Source organism: Coregonus clupeaformis, chromosome 26 (assembly GCF_020615455.1).
Source record: "Coregonus clupeaformis isolate EN_2021a chromosome 26, ASM2061545v1, whole genome shotgun sequence".
NCBI lineage: Eukaryota > Metazoa > Chordata > Actinopteri > Salmoniformes > Salmonidae > Coregonus > Coregonus clupeaformis.
This window is the reverse complement of record NC_059217.1, coordinates 22,736,209-22,753,687: the sequence shown is the minus strand read 5'-3', so window position 1 is coordinate 22,753,687 and position 17,479 is coordinate 22,736,209. Positions and strand designations below refer to the sequence as shown.

General features: G+C 41.4%; 1 protein-coding gene and 1 long non-coding RNA gene across 8 annotated transcripts in view; both read right to left on the bottom strand.

Annotated features, from left to right (window-relative positions):
- The window catches only part of LOC121540260, a 208,506-nt gene extending 202,912 nt beyond the window's left edge, over positions 1–5,594 (bottom strand). Inside the window, exon 1 of the long non-coding RNA XR_005995470.2 lies at positions 5,535–5,594. This is a non-coding gene — a long non-coding RNA (uncharacterized LOC121540260). The remainder of the gene's footprint in view (positions 1–5,534) is intronic.
- Positions 5,595–8,990: 3,396 nt separating this feature from the next.
- Positions 8,991–16,719, bottom strand: LOC121540262 (fragile X mental retardation syndrome-related protein 1). 7 transcript variants are annotated; one of them, XR_005995475.1, is made up of 10 exons: positions 16,639–16,689; positions 13,843–13,895; positions 12,920–13,013; positions 12,758–12,829; positions 12,453–12,601; positions 12,243–12,319; positions 11,792–11,992; positions 10,931–11,640; positions 10,481–10,546; positions 8,991–9,979 (listed from the first exon to the last, which is right to left on the bottom strand). XR_005995475.1 is itself a non-coding variant. In XM_041848996.1 (8 exons), the coding sequence occupies exons 1-8, from the start codon at positions 16,687–16,689 to the stop codon at positions 11,414–11,416; spliced, it is 924 nt and encodes a 307-aa protein (XP_041704930.1). In that variant the 3' UTR covers positions 8,991–11,413. The 7 variants fall into 7 exon arrangements, 2 of the variants coding, with proteins under 2 accessions (XP_041704930.1, XP_041704932.1); XR_005995476.1 differs by having other exon boundaries at positions 11,249–11,640; XR_005995472.1 differs by having other exon boundaries at positions 10,481–11,640.
- Positions 16,720–17,479: the final 760 nt, after the last annotated feature.

The following is a 17,479-nucleotide window of genomic DNA, read 5'->3' as shown; positions in this document are numbered from 1 at the left end:
GTCCACTCGGGTTTGTTACAGATTCTAGTTTTGAAACAGAAAACTGGATGGAGATCAAATGTTTCATTAACGAGAGCATTTGCAGAATGCCGGCCAAATCCATCTCGCTCATTCTTCTCCCACTGTCGGCTTCTGAGCTTCCTCTCATCACCATATTTGGTAGTGAGTGGAAACGCCATCCGCATGGTTCACATTTATACATCCGGTGAAATATCTGGCTCATTGTTCATTTGTGATGATACTCTAGCAAGCAGGAAATGCTTGGAGCTAGGAATTATTGACCAATCACGTTCATGTTGTCATGCTGTGTCACATGGTTGCTAAGCCATTCGTAACGCGTACGGTGGCTGTTTGGGATATTTCAAATAAAGAGGAACACAACGGTAGCGAACATAACACACCCACTTCAAACTCTCATTGCTTTTAGCATTTCTTAATGAGGATGTGCAAAAGCAAGGTGAAATGTGTGTTCAGCCCCCCTTCAATCAAACTCCCTCAGTTTAATGACGATGTAGAATAATGGAAGTTTGGCACGCCGACTTTCACAGTCCCCTGAAAGAAACAGATAGATAGCTACGCCCTTATTTGTAATTGCACCCAGCTGGAAGCTGACAGACGCACAAGGATGCGTTCAAGATCAACCCTGTTACATTGATAAACTGCTGAAATTGATAGGCTACAAATTCTGTATGATCGGTTTGTGATTGGTTTCAAGTGCGTGACGTCAGCCTGTGCATAGGAATCACTTTTTTTTATACAATCAATAAATCATTTAGGTCTTCTGAGCACTCTAAATCATCACAAAGTTTCATTTTATTTGCAATACCTGCCCACTGGGTATAGACGTCATTTCAAAGTCTGTTCCACGTAATTTAATTGAAATGACGTAGAAACAATGTTGATTCAACCAGTGTGTGCCCAGTGAGTGGGCTCGTTTTTAATCAATGCATTATCTTCTATTCCATGAGGGAACAGAATAGCCATACAATATCACTTTACATGCATCAGAAACACTCTGATTTATCAGTGCATTCGGAAAGTATTGAGACCCCTTGACCTTTTTCACAATTTGTTACGTTACAGCCTTATTCTAAAATGGATTAAGTTGATTTTTTCCCTCATCAATCTACAAACAATACCCCACAATGAAAAAGCAAAAACATTTTAATTTTTTTGCAAATGTATAAAAAAAGAACTGAAATCACATTTACATAAGTATTCAGACACTTTACTCAGTACTTTGTTGAAGCACCTTTGGCAGCGATTACAGCCTTGAGTCTTCTTGGGTATATCGCTACAACCTTGGAACATCTGTATTTGGTGAGCTTCTCCCATTCTTCTCTGCAGATCCTCTCAAGCTCTGTCAGGTTGAACAGTTATTTTCAGGTCTCTCCAGAGATGTTTGATCGGGTTCATGTCCGGGCTCTGGCTAGGCCACTCAAGGACATTCAGAGACTTGTCCCGAAGCCACTCCTGCATTGTCTTGGCTGTGCGCTTAGGGTCGTTGTCCTGTTGGAAGGTGAACCTTCACCCCAGTTTGAGGATCTCTCTGTACTTTGCTTTGTTCATCTTTCCCTCGATCCTGACTAGTCTCCCAGTCCCTGCTGCTGAAAAACATCCCCACAGCATGATGCTGCCACCACCATGCTTCACCGTAGGGATGGTGCCAGGTTTCCTCCAGACGTGACACTTGGCATTCAGGCCAAAGAGTTCAATCTTAGTTTCATCAGACCAGAGAATCTTGTTTCTCATGGTCTGGGAGTCCATTAGGTGCCTTTTGGCAAACTCCAAGCGGGCTGTCATGTGCTTTTACTGAGGAGTGGCTTCCGTCTGGCAGCTCTACCATAAACGCCTGATTGGTGGAGTGCCGCAAAGATGGTTGTCCTTCTGGAAGGTTCTCCCATCTCCACAGAGGAACTCTGGAGCTCTGTCAGAGTGACCATCGGGTTCTTCGTCACCTCCCTGACCAAGGCCCTTCTACCCCGATTGCTCAGTTTGGCCGGGCGGCCAACTCTAGGAAGAGTCTTGGTGGTTCGAAACTTCTTCCATTTAAGAATGACGGAGGCCACCATGATGGAGGCCACTTTTTTGGTACCCTTCCCCAGATCTGTGCCTCGAAACAATCCTGTCTCGGAGCTCTGCGGACATTTCCTTCTACCTCATGGCTTGGTTTTTGATCTGACATGCACTGTCAACTGTGGGACCTTGTATAGACAGGTGTGTGGCTTTCCAAATCATGTCCAATCAATAGAATTTACCACAGGTGGACTCCAATCAAGTTGTAGAAACATCTCAAGGATGATCAATGGAAACAAGATGCACCTGAGCTCAATTTCAAGACTCATAGCAAAGGGTCTGAATACTTATGTCAATGAGGTATTTATGTTGTTACTTTTTTTATAAATTTGCAAAAAATTATAAAAACCTGTTTTCGCTTTGTCATTATGCGGTATTGTGTGTAGATTGATGAGGGGAAAATATAATTGAATCCATTTTAGAATAAGGGGTCTGAATACTTTCCGAATGCACTGTATATGGACCCATAGACTTATAAACCATTAGGCCTAGTGGGTTATTGATAAATTGAATGCTGATATTTGACACCAGTCAGCTGCTGAAGAGGTCTCAGCAGTGGGCAATATGAGCAGTCTGTAAAGGCTGCATATATATATGTGTATACGTGTGTGTGTATATATATATATATATATATATTATGGAAGGAAATGCCTTCCCAAAATGGATTGCAAAGACATTGATTCATAGCTTAGCCCGCAACATACTGTAGCCTAAGATATGTAAAGTGCTGATGCTTGAACAATTCAAGTTCAAGTAGGCTACCATATTTTGCTGACAGATTGTCATCATCACCAAGACATTAACATTGCACATCCTCAGACAGCCATGTATGTTCAAATTTGAAGAAATGTTAAAAGGGAGACAAAATTATACTGCCGATTATTGCAAAGATTCCATCCTGTGGATTCTCTGAACATTCACCAGCCATACTTCTGTTATGAACTAGAAGTAATTGTCTCTGAAGATAAAAAAGAGAGTGGGCAATTTTGAAAAATAAACTAGTGATAGAATGACCTTAAATATATTTCTCTCCTTTTCCAATAAGACCATTTCATCTCAGCATTTGATAAAGGGATTACTGGATTGCATTATGCAGCACTAGTCAAATCTGGATGTGGAGGTGCTAATTTGATTGCATAATTCTTGTTTCCTTTTTTTGCAAACCTTGCAGTCCTCCGGAAACAAATTCAGCATAATACAAGATTTACTTGTGGTCTGGGAAAGCGATGAGGTTCATCCCTCATGCCATATCCATCCACTGCAGACCTGGGAAAAAGCTGCAGCCAACACCATTACCAGCCAAAGCTAGTCAGTTCAGAACCCATTATGATGACAAATGACAGAGCACAACTTGCCTGTCAGTGCATCTATTATTTGACACTAGTGGTTGTTTGATATCTCACAAGCTGAAAGCCTGACCCACAATCATTAGGGCTGTCAGGGTTAATCAACAGACTCGTGACTTGCCCAATTTTCTTATAAGGCCTTATTGCAGGTATGGGGTAAGTGGGTCGGGGTTAGGGGGCATATGTTGGGGCCTCTGTTTTGTCTGGATGTTCCAGACATAAGAATGAATCACTTCAACAACAAAAAAGATGCCCTGTTTCTCATGCAAAACATAATCAGTCCACAGCCCTCTCCAATACTTATTTAATATATACAGGTAGGGGGATCTGAGAGACAACAAAGTTAACATAATCTGCATTCATTGGAATCCTTCAGGCACCCACTGAAAACATCTTAAGGAACCATATACACTGAGTGTACAAAACATTAGGAACCTTCCTAATATTGAGTTGCACCCCCTTTTGCCCTCGGAACAGCCTCAGTTCTTCAGGGCATGGACTACAAGGTGTTGAAAGCATACCACAGGGATGCTGGCCCATGTTGACTCCAATGCTTCCCACACTTGTGTCAAGTTGGCTGGATGTCCTTTGGGTGGTGGACCATTCTTGATACACACAGGAAACTGTTGAGCGTGAAAAACCCAGCAGCGTTGCAGTTCTTGACACACTCAAACCGGTGCGCCTGGCACTTACTACCATACCACGTTCAAAGGCACTTACCCATTCACCCTTTGAATGGCACACATACACAATTCATGTCTCAAGGCTTACAAATTATTTAACTTGTCTCCTCCCCTTCATCTACACTGATTGAAGTGGTGACATCAATAAGGGATCATAGCTTTCACCTTATTCACCTGGTCAGTCTATGTCATGGAAAGAGCAGCTGTTCCTAATGTTTTGTACACTCAGTGTATATTCCCCCATTGCCTGGGAGTGTGTTCCCATACACATCCATACATAATAACACACAAACTGAAGGAAACTGAAAAGGGTATTTTTTTTTTTAGCAGCAAGCAAAAATTACAATGTGTCAACCGACATCCTATATATGCATATGTATGATGTTTGCTGATCAACATAACTGTTATAAACCTGTAATGTAATGAACCTGACAAAAAATCATTGCCAACAAATTGTCAACAAACTATTAACAATGACAAACTTTTAGTAAGCTGTCATCAGCAGCTATGCTCAACAAAAATCTATTTCAAATAATCATTCTTTCACTTATTGATTAATCAATTATTTAATATGTGCTTACCCATTTTTGCAATGGCAGAATTTGCTATATGGGATTGCCTCTTCAAAAACCCTTGACTTGATGAAGTTGATAGGATCCAATTCTACTTAACCATAATAAAACTCACATTCACAAAATACTGTTTCCTAATCATGGCTAAATATGTGCATGCAGAACAAAATGTGGCAAGTTTGCAGAGATGCTTTTTTTTTAATGAAGAAAAGGTCATATTAAGATGTAAAGCAGAGTTGAATTGTATCAACGCTGCTGTTATCAGATCAAAGGTACAGTACCGACGCTCTCTTTTGAATGCTTAGGAGTAAGTGAGCAAATACTTATAAGAATCCACGTCACATGTCTATTATAGGTCACTTCTATGTCATCCTGACTATAAACAAACCACTAAACATCTATCTTTACTCCAGACTCAACATAATTTCACCAACAAATGTAGTAATCTGTCTGTTCAAGGTATAAGGAATGAATGCTAGTATGTATATACATGCATCTTTTATACAACATACTATCTTTATATATATATATATAACCTCACACATCAATTAAATGAACCACTGTATAAAGTCTACAACTTAAACCAAACAACACTACTAAATTCAACATTTCAGACTATAATGGCTTTGAAGATACCCCCTCCCTGCATCACAGACATGGGGAGAATGCGTCCTTAAATGTAAAATAAACGCCCCATGTCCCTGAAGTGCCACAGTCATGCTTAATCATCTGTTTTTTAATCATAAACAATCTCACTATTTGTATTGTGTCTCTCTATTTATGCATATCCCTGAAGGCATTGCCTTTAGATACTTCCCACAAAAAAGGAAACAAATAACTACCAAAAAATGAAATACCTTTTAGATGCCCAGAGGAAGGCTGTGGACAGACAGATGATGTGATCTATTTCTTCCCCTCATTCTTAGGCAGCTTCCTCTCTCTGCGGCTGAAAGCAAATGCTTTGAGACTCTGTGGCATATTTAATTAGAAGCAAGCTGTTTGCACTATCAGTGTGAGGATCTACCTCTCCAATCTCTCATGAGTCAATCTTCCCCATCTCTGATTTTCTTTTATATTTATGCTGGAATATTTAATTGTAGACAAAAGGTTACTCTGGCTCCATTCCCTGCACAGGGGCAGAATAATCTGCTTTAAAAGGCTTGACATTTCAGGCTTTTCAAAAAAGCTGAAAAAATTATATCCCTGCTTTTGTTAATCAATGAAGTAGAACTCCCCTGAACAAAAGAATTAAATTGCTTGGTTGGTTTAATAAAAGCAACAGAAATAGCTGCTTCCTCTGGCCTTTTTGTGTGTTGGCTCACCACATGCACCCAGCACTGTAATTCCATATGATTTTGGGGCAAAACTCTAATTTCTCCACACAGTTTGCTTTTTAAATCCTATTGAAACTACCGGCCAGTGTGCCTGCCTGGTGGAGGACAGATTCATCATTAAACCTGACTTTCACTGACTGCTGCAGGTCCACTACAATTTACAATTTCTATACTGCCCATTGGAAAACATTGTAATTATGCAAATAACAGGGGCAATAATTAGGACCTTCAACATCACATTGTGTTGCTCCAGTGTGCTCCATTCCAATGGGAAGAGAGAGAACCATGTTCTATTCTATTTCAAATTGCTCACAGCAGATGTTCGGCTAAAGTTCAGTCCTATATTATAGCATTCCTTGGAGACTGACCAAGACAGGTAAGATCCATTATGTTCTTTCTATTATCAATGAATGTCTTTTGTAATTTGAGACTTTTGCTTTATATACTGTAATGTGACTGTGTGACTATTTGGCATTACATTCCTAATGCTGTGCAATACTGCTTTTTTTGTACTGGACATTTATGTATTGGACATGCACCATACACTGGTCCATTGGATTTAAAAAAACTGATATTGAGTTAGGTGAAAAGCTTAGTCAAAAACATCAAGCAGAGTAGAAAGAAACATACTTTCTTAAAATGGTCTGTAAACAAAACAGTTTGTAAACAATAGTAACCGTTTTCAAACCAATTCATAGTATCCTGTCTTTGATAGTAATACATTGGGGAATAGGTAATGGCTGATTTGATAAACCTTGTCGATTGGCTTACTGTAGCATATACATTACCTACAATGTGTTCTGGAAAACACAGTATTTGGGCAATTCTCTTTTATTAATGCATGAGCATTGTCAGGGCCAGAGATGCTGTACCAGATAGGCAACATCTTTTACAGGACACGAAATTAGATATTAACTAGGCAAGAAGTGGTCTAGGCATAAATCATCACTAAGCTAAGGATCCTGGGACTAAACACCTCCCTCTGCAACTGGATCCTGGACTTCCTGACGGGCCGCCCCCAGGTGGTAAGGGTAGGTAACAACACATCTGCCATGCTGATCCTCAACACGGGGGCCCCTCAGGGGTGCGTGCTCAGTCCCCTCCTGTACTCCCTGTTTACCCATGACTGCATGGCCAGGCATGACTCCAACACCATCATTAAGTTTGCCGACGACACAACAGTGGTAGGCCTGATCACTGACAACGATGAGACAGCCTATAGGGAAGAGGTCAGAGACCTGGCCGTGTGGTGCCAGGATAACAACCTCTCCCTCAACGTGACCAAGCCAAAGGAGATGATTGTGGACAACAGGAAAAAAAGAGGACTGAGCACGCCCCCATTCTCATCAACGGGGCTGTAGTGGAACAGGTTGAGAGCTTCAAGTTCCTTGGTGTCCACATCACCAACGAACTATCATGGTCCAAACACACCAAGACAGTCGGGAAGAGGGCACGACAAAGCCTCAGATGATCCCGCAGGTGAAGAAGCTGGAAGTGGAGGTCCTTGGCTGGCGTGGTTACACGTGGTCTGCGGTTGTGAGGCCGGTTGGACGTACTGCCAAATTCTCTAAAACGACGGAGGCAGTTTAAGGTAGAGAAATTAACATTTAATTCTCTGGCAACAGCTCTGGTGGACATTCCTGCAGTCAGCATGCCAATTGCACACTCCCTCAAAACTTCAGACATCTTGCGGTATTGTGTTGTGTGACAACTGCACATTTTAAAGTGGCCTTTTATTGTCCCCAGCACAAGGTGCGCCTGTGTAATGATCATGCTGTTTAATCAGCTTCTTAATATGTCACACCTGTCAGGTTGATGGATTATCTTGGCAAAGGAGAAATGCTCACTAACAGGGATGTAAACAAATTTGTGCACAAAATTTGAGACGCTTTTTGTGTGTATGGAACATTTCTGGGATTTTTTATATCGGCTCATGAAACATGGGACCAACACTTTACATGTTGCGTTTATATATTTGTTCAGTGTAGTTAGTTCAAACTTTGAGTTGAACAAAAGTTATGGATGATTGTGACAATAAAATGATGGTACTTCATTCAGGTCGCTATGCCATGCAGGCCATGAAACCCCAAATGATGCAAGCTATGCAGTTTTCCCAAATCAGTAAGATTTTATGGGCTTTCACATGTGTGTTGTCCTCTTCAACAAGGTTTCCCAAACTCCGTCCTGGGGTCCTCCCTGGGTGCACGTTTTGGATTCAAATAACCAACTCATCAAGCTTTGATTATTTGAATCAGCTGTGTCCTTCTAGGGCAAAAACCAAAACGTGCAACCAGGGGGGCCCCACGACCGAGTTTGGGAAACCCTGCTCTACAAGACACCATGGCATTACTCGCATCTGTGGTACAATTGTAACGGTCTTGTTGCAGGCTTTTGGTGGTGGATACTACAGAGGTGGATTTTATTTTAAAAATTAACAAGTGAGAGGCTTCGCTCGTTCTAGGAGTCGGTACTGTAAATGTCACTGGGTGTGTGATAGTGCAATAAAGTCCACCATTTGCCTATTGTTGTGTCCCGTCTAACAAGATCAGAGAAGCCCACAGAAAACAGATTATTCTAAATCACCTCGATAGATGTTTGAGAATTATTGTTTCTTGAGGAACTAGTAAAACTCTTTCCAAACAGATATTTGCTTTTATTTAGAGCCGCACGCATGACTGTAAGTCGCTTTGGATAAAGCGTCTGCTAAATGGCATATTATTATTCAGCTTGTAAAATGTAATTTGGATCACAAATGCATGTTTTTTTTTTTCGTTTGCAGGTGGATCACCATATCTTGCAGCTAAAATATATGAAGCGAAGAATTTACTTGATGGACAAATAAATCACAACCACGTTGTACTTGATGGTTGGGCCCAGGGGGTTTTCTTATTCATTGTGCACAAATCATATATTAAAAGAGACTAGTCTTGCTCTGTACTTCACTCATATTCTCAGGACAAAAAGTAGACCTGACAAAAATGGTTTTGGATCTAGATGAAAGATCAGGTTTTATTTAAGAACTACTGGCATACAAAACATATTGCATATCAAACAACCAGAATGATCATTAAAAAAAAGACAGTTTTTTAACCAAAATCTGGAAATTGACCTCAGTAGTCCAAATTTTCACCTGCATAAAAATACGGTTGTTCCACCAGTTTAGTGTTAACAGCCTTTTAAATACTGTACATTTTCAAATAAATAAACAAAATAAAGCTCCTTCATGAGACGAGTTACTGCCACCATCATTCCAGCCCCTGGTGGGTGCATGAGAAACAGAATCCCAGTGTACAGATTCATCACTGTGGAGTGTCGTTCAGCATAAACAAATGGGACAAGAACAGACAGACCAGTTTCCAGACTACCGTGTCTCTTATGGAAAATACATTTCAATTCAGTGCAACACAATTTTTTTTTTTTTCCCTCTTCGACTGCATTTCCTAGTTTTCCTCATCTGAAGGTTGCATATTAAAATGTTTACAAAAAAAGCAGCCAAAGCTCCTCAACAAATATTAGGATAACTGGATTCTTCCCACCTTTGTCATCATTGACAAAACTTTTACTACAGCCAGGCAATGTTAAATCTACTATCAAGGCACAACATCTGATCATGTACTTGAAACATACTTTTTTATGTCTCGGTTCAGTGCTAAATCTCCCCCACTGTTCCGCCTGGTTAGGGAACTGAAAAGTGCAGTAGAGAATCTAGAAGTCCATATGTCCATCTTTGGCAAGCTTGTACAATAACTATTGTACGAATGTAGTACAATTAATGAGTTTTATAATGGGTCCATAGATTAGGAGACACTATTCAGGACAGGCTGCTAGTCACATTTCCCTTGGTAACAGACTTTGGCAGCCCTTTCTGTGGAAGCCCTGCCTGGTTCGTCACCTCTTCCATTGCTGGGGCCATTGCTTGTCTTGGCTGATGTGGAGAGGCTGTGCTCTGCAATACACTCAACATGCCCCTGCAGGACACAGCCAAGTAGAAATTGTTACAGAAGCTTGACACTTAATGTTGTGAAATCTGTTGTGAATGTATTATGTTTTTAAAAATGTCTAACTTTCTTAATTTTGCTGGACCCCAGGAAGAGTAGCTTCTGCCAATGGGGATTCATAATAAATACAAATACTTCATGTACCAAATAGATACACTAAACATGACTGTTTTGATACAATGCTAGAAATTGAAACCAGCCTAGTGGCGATTTCACATACTGTAGCTTCCATGTGCCATGCCCCTGAAGTACGTCAATTGCAGGTTTCTGTACACTACCATGTTTCTTTCTCCCCATCACTTGTTTCAGCCAGCTTGTATGTATCAAGCGTCTCAGATTAGGTGTGCTGATTTGCATTTGACATCACATTGAATAAGATGGGAGACCTGATCCTAGATCAGCACTCTTACTCTGAGATGCTTGATACATACAGGCCCTAAAGTTGGATTTGTAGCATTTTTCCAAATTTACCAGTTATTTTTTGGTTCATCTGTCTGCTTTGTGATTCAGCCTGGGACATGTAATCTGCCACTGTAACTGCAAAACAAAGAATGTTAGAACCACTTGCATTGGTAATGAATTAAACTAGATCATCATCATAGCTAATGAAAAATAGCTTACATTCTGTTAAATTCTGAGAAATACAGGCAAGCATCAAATCTAAACAAATAAACAGTAGTCAACCAGTAGCTGACATGTTAGTGAATTGGAGTGGGAACATTTAAAAACAAATGGGACTTCTTGGTGGCCTTTCCTAGGTATCTATTCAGCTTCAAATTGAGAAATTGCAGAGGCTCTCCAGAGCAAATCGATGGTTACTGGTTGAAGCACAGACTTTACTGATAGCCAGGGCAAATGTTAAGCACACTCAGTCATGCTGGTTTTGGTAAACAAACTACAGGCCCGTTCACCACTGGTTACCAGGTTGCTTTTCCTCTGGTGGGCGGACACGAGGTCTACTGCTACGGTAATGCCGCTGTTGTTTAGCTTTTGAATCATTTTACATTTTAGTCATTTAGCAGACGCTCTTATCCAGAGCGACATACAGTTAGTGAGTGCATCCGTTTTCATACTGTCATCTATTCGGGGGAGAGTTCGTGCAGAGGCCTCTGTGAGAGCGGATTTCATGAGGATGGACTTGGCACTGGTGTCAATGTGTGTGATTCTATCCTTTTTGGTCTCTGATGAATTGTCCACCGTCTTCTGTAACATTAAATAATTGTATTTTCTAATGCTTACGGGAGTATGTTTGTTGAATCCGATTGGCTCCCAGGGCTTGTTACTTTTACTCAGACACTTCTATCCGGAGGGATTGAAGGAGTTTGTGGATGGTACTGATTGAGATGGTAAAAGGCACAACACAAATGTTTAAATGCTGTTGATGACCGTCCTTAAATCAGGTTATCACTGCGAGGACATAGTGAGAATGGCCTTGGTAAGTCCTGCATCACAGAGGGAAGCGTTGTCCGAATCGCTCATGCCTTCAATGGCTGTTGTGTCCTCAGCAGCCCGGCGGGAGCAGCGGCGGCAGTTTGTGTTGAAGTTGGAGTCGCTTGCATCAGTGTCGGCCGTCTGGTCTGTTTCTGTGTTGTCAAGCACACTGTATGGGTTGCCATCAGGATCCTTTAGAGCTGCAAAGTTAGCAAATAGTTTAATATTTAATACCTATAGTTTTAGAGGAACAATTCATAAACCTATTCACATGATAAACATAGGGGATAATGCAAATAATGTTTGATGTCATCAGCATGTGTATGACCCATCAATTGTCTGCAGCCGTACCGGTGTTGGTGGCTCCTCTCCCTGCTCCTCGACCCCTGCCACTGGGCTCTCCTCTCCCCCTCCCTGGACCAGCTCTCCTCCTGCTGTCTCTCTGTGGCCAGGTACCCCTCTCAGGTTCCTCTCCCAACAGGGACCAGTCACTCAGCTCATCCTTCCGCTCAGAGTCAGTCTCAGAGGCATTGGATTGCTCAGAGTTTGTGCCTGAAAGTCAAACATATCTTTTTAATACCACATGGCTGATAATGCTATAGTCCAACGGGAAGTTATGTCCCAATATCAATATTACCTTCCCTAGATTGTGTCTTGCAACTTTCAATTGACCACCTGATAGGCTGTGGTGTACCCAATTGTCATACTTGAGTAAAAGTAAAGATACCTTAATAGAAAATGACTCAAGTAAAAGTCAGTCACCCAGTAAAATACTACTTGAGTAAAAGTCTAAAAGTATTACTTGAATCTGGACAGTAGACAATCCGACAAGCTCCCACTGCCTTTTTGAAATCTTTATGCGCTTGTTCACTTTCGCACCTAAAGTAAAATAAACTATAAATCAGATTCTGAACTCTAATGCATGTAAATAACACTAACACATGTAAATAAAAACCAACCAATAACTAGCCTATATCCCAATCAGAAATTACTTTTAAATAAAGGTACATACGCTGCTTTGAGATCATCAGGAACGGGGACTGTGCATTTGAAGAAGGAGCTCTTTGACACCCCCTTGTTGACATTCACAGGCCGGAGACGTTCAAAGGTGACTATTTCATTGTACGTGGCGTCACAGGCAGCATACTCGATCACATAGAACTACACAGTAAACACAACACAGGTTACATTTGTGTTGCATGAAACGGACAAACGTAATATCAGGATAAGGAAATCACAGGATAAACATCAAAGAAACATCATCTCGCAAATGACATTCTGGGACCAGTGAAATTGTAACCACAGATAACTACTCACATCTCCCTTCATCATGCGCACTTTGGCAAGCCACCAGCCACATGGCTCCTGCTCATTGGCCCGGGAGAAGATCTGGTACAGAGATAAAGATAATTCGAAATAAGATATCCTGAGGAAAAAGTGTCTGTTAAATCTAAAAGAAGATAGAGAGCCAGTTCTCACCTCCACCTCTTCTCCCTCCCCGATGTCCTTTTTACCGTCGGCTGGAGGTGGCATCCGCACATCACTAAAGGGAACTTGTCTCTCAGGTTGCCAACTTTATTAAAGGAGAATTTATCTTTTTTTACAACCAAATCTTTATTTTTGATGTAAATGGCATGTTATAGATGGGTCCAGACACTTTTTTTGCAATTTCACTTGCTTTTTTAGAAACTTACCCCAACCATCGATTCACTTCCTCATCCTTGTTTTGCAGTACGGGCGCTCTGAAAAAAACGAACAAATACTCAGAAAACCCCCAAATACGTTGTTTTAGAAACAGAAACGCTCTCAGTATAGTGATGCAGGTCTTTAGATGTTGTACACATGAAAATGTGTCATTCAGAACTTTATCCGCAACGGTACATTCCATTTTCTGCGACTCAATCCGTTTCCCCTATACAGCTGTTCCATTCTCCGTGTAGCCTGCTGCTAGAATGGACGGAGAGGTATCACAAAATGGAATATAACGCTGTGGATAAAGTTCGGAATTACACATTTTCATGTGTACGACATCTAAAGACCTGCATCACTTTTCAGTTTCTAAAATAACATATTTGGCAGTTTTTTTTTAGATTTTTTGTTCACGTTTTTTCAGAGACCGGTACTGCACAACGAGGATGAGGAAGTGAATCGCTGGTTGGGGTAAGTATCTCAAAAACAAGTGAAATCGCAAAAGAAAAGTGTCTGGACCCTTCTATAACATTCCATTTACATCAAACAGAGATTTGGTTGTAAAAAAGCTAAATTCTCCTTTAATAACAACAAACATTTAGATCAGTATCATAAAGTTATGCCCATCAACAAAATGATACCACCGTCATTCCAACATAGATGACTACAAAATACACTACAACCCCAGAAGAACCTATGAATGCAACCCTTACTTGTTCTCAAAGGCAATAGTGAGTGAATCATCATGGACATCTTTGACAAATCCCTAGAGAAAGGACAGCCGTGGGTTCAGAAGTACTCCCCCCCCCCCCAGAATATAAACGTTACTGGCATAGTAGGGAACATCAACATACAACACTTTAGTATAGTCCCGTGTAGCTCAGTTGGTAGAGCATGGCGTTTGCAATGCCAGGGTTGTGGGTTCGATTCCCACGGGGGGCCAGTATGAAAATGTATGCACTCACTAACTGTAAGTCGCTCTGGATAAGAGCGTCTGCTAAATGACTAAAATGTAATGTATAGGCCAGGGGTTCTTAAATCTTTTCAGCTCTAGACTCGAAAGCAAAATTGACCGTCCTCCCGTGACCCAAATCGTCTTTCAATGTCCCAAATTAAGAATAACTATTCTCATAACTCGCGATCCACCTCTCACATGCCCAGGGCCCACTTTTGGTCCCAACCCATAGCTTAAGAAACCTTGGTATAGGCTGCTATTCTATTCTAGCCCAGAGTTTCTAGGTCTAGTCTTATAACATATATCCCTCCTTGCGAGATATTTGCCGACACCTTTCCCACATCCAAGTAGGGCTGGGAGATATGGTCTAAAATTCTTATCAAGATATACACGACCAAAAGTATGTGGACACCTGCTTGTCGAACATCTAATTCCAAAATCATGGGCATTAATATGGAGTTGGTCCCTCCTTTGCTGCTATAACAGCCTCCACTCTTCTGGGAAGGCTTTCCACTAGATGTTGGAACATTGCTGCGGGGACTTGCTTCCATTCAGCCACAAGAGCATTAGTGACATCGGGAATTGATGTTAGGCGATTAGGCCTGGCTCGCAGTCTGTGTTCCAATTAATCCCAAAGGTGTTCGATGGGGTTGAGGTCAGGGCTCTGTGCAGGCCAGTCAAGTTCTTCCACACATATCTCGACAAACCATTTCTGTATGGACCTCGATTTGTGTACACGGGCATTGTGATGCTGAAACATGAAAGGGCCTTCCCCAAACTGTTGCCACAAAGTTGGAAGCACAGAATCGTCTAGAATGTCATTGTATACTGTACTGTAGCGTTAAGATTTCCCTTCACTGGAGCTAAGGGGCCTAGCCCGAACCATGAAACTTTAACGTTGGCACTTTGCATTGGGGCAGGTAGCGTTCTCCAGGCATCCGCCAAACCCAGATTTGTCCGTCAGACTGCCAGATGGTGAAGTGTGATTCACCACTCCAGAGAACGCGTTTCCACTGCTCCAGAGTCCAATGGCTGCGAGCTTTACACCACTCCAGCCAATGCTTGGCCCTGTGCATGATGATCTTAGGCATGCATGTGTGTGGCTGCTCAGCCATGGAAACCCATTTCCTGAAGCTTCCGATGAACAGTTATTGTGCTGATGTTGCTTCCAGAGGCAGTTTGGAACTCGGTAGTGAGTGTTGCAACCGAGGACAGACGATTGTTACGCGCTACATGCTTCAGCACTCGAAGGTCCCGTTCTGTGAGTTTGTGTGGCCTACCACGTCAAGGCTGAGCCGTTGTTGCGCCTAGACGTTTCCACTTCACATTAACAGCATTTACAGTTGACCAGGGCAGCTGTAGCAGGGCAGAAATTTGACAAACTGACTTGTTGGAAAGGTGGCATCTGTGCCACGTTGAAAGTCACTGAGCTCTTCAGTAAGGCCATTCTACTGCCAATGTTTGTCTATGGAGATTGCATGACTGTGTGCTTGATTTTATACACCTGTCAGCAACGGGTGTGGCTGAAATAGCCGAATCCACTCATTTGAAGGGGTGTCCACATACTTTTATATATAGTGTATGTTCTTGAATGAAAGGGCAAGTATAAACAACATTTCAGCTAGCTGGCTACCTAGCAATACGTTTCCCTATTTAGACTTAACTGAGGAGCAAATGAAAACATTAGCGAGCTGGCTATAATTGAAAAATTAATTTAACAAACTTTTAAAGTTGCACTATGCAGAAATCTAGCTGCCATTTCCTGGTTGCTAAAATTCTAATAGTTCTCCTAATTTCAGTTTGTGACAAGACAAGCAAGTATAGTGTAGAGAATCATTGTACCATCTAAACCGCTGTGAAATATATTTTCCATAACGAAAAAATATTGTATTTTCAGCTGGTGTACAAAACCGAGTAAGTAAGTAAAAGAAGCAAAAATGAAAAATACAAATGGCAAGCATAGAAATACCCCACATAGAACAGATCTACCGCTTCTTAGAATTTAAATGAGAACGACAGATCTATAACTCACTTATGTGAATTTCGTCAGGTACCCCAAACAGTTACATATTGCAACTTTAATTTTGAAATGGTTTGATTTATAACGCATATGGTTAGCACATAGTGTATGAAGTTACCCAGATCAATAATCTGATTCAAGAAGAGAAAAACCAAGAAAGGAGCAACCAAACTAAATTACCTAGCTAGCTACCGTTCCTGTTTGATGATGCTAGCCAGCTAATGACGTTAGCTAGCTAGTTAAACATTCTCAATGTTTTCATTCAAGACAGTAGCGTTAGTTGTTGAATTAGCCAGCTAATATTGTAATCCTCGAAGACAAACAGACTAGATGCCAACTATATTTGGTCTTGAAGCTAACGTTAGCTTACCAGCTAGCTAGCAAACCGTCATTAGACGTGTTGAAAACACAAGTCTCTAGCTTAGTGTATGTGGCTAGCTTACGTATATGTACTATAGAAGGGAACTGATGTGTGTGCCATGTTTTATAAACATTATCATGGTTCGTTTACATGAATATTATGAATTGATTTACCTTAAAATAAGCTCTGTTGGATCCACGAACCTCCACCGTCAGTTCCTCCATGTTGAACATGCAATGCATGCCGGGGTGACGTGTCCAAACAATTGGGATAGCTACTTGCAAGTACATAGGCCAAGTTGAATGTTTGCACATAATTCATATGATTGTTATAACTCAAGATTCAGAAATACCAAACAAGGTTGTAACTGTTCGTAACATATACCTAAATGTAACAGGTTAAGTTAGCTAAATGGAAACATATGAGAATAATTTGACACACACACATACAATGCATTCGGAAAGTATTCAGACCCCTTCCCTTTTTCCAGATTTTGAGAAGCCACTCCTCAGTAAAAGGCACATGACAGCCCGCTTGGAGTTTGCCAAAAGGCACCTAAAGGACTCTCAGACCATGAGAAACAAGACTCTCTGTTCTGATGAAACCAATATTGAATTATTTGGCCTGAATACCAAAGGTCACTTCTGGAGGAAACCAGGCACCATTCCTACGGTGAAGAATGGTGGTGGCAGCATCATGCTGTGGGTATGTTTTTCAGCAGCAGGGACTGGGAGACTAGTCAGGATCGAGGGAAAGATGAACGGAGCAAAGTACAGCGAGATCCTTGATGAAAACGCTCGTCGGATGTGGCAGGGCTTGAAAACTATTACAGACTACAAAGGGAAGCACAGCCGCGAGCTGCCCAGTGACACAAGCCTACCAGACGAGCTAAACCACTTCTATGCTCGCTTCGAGGCAAGCAACACTGAAGTATGCATGAGAGCACCAGCTATTCCGGATGACTATGTGATCACGCTCTCCGTAGCCGATGTGAGTAAGACAGGTCACCATTCA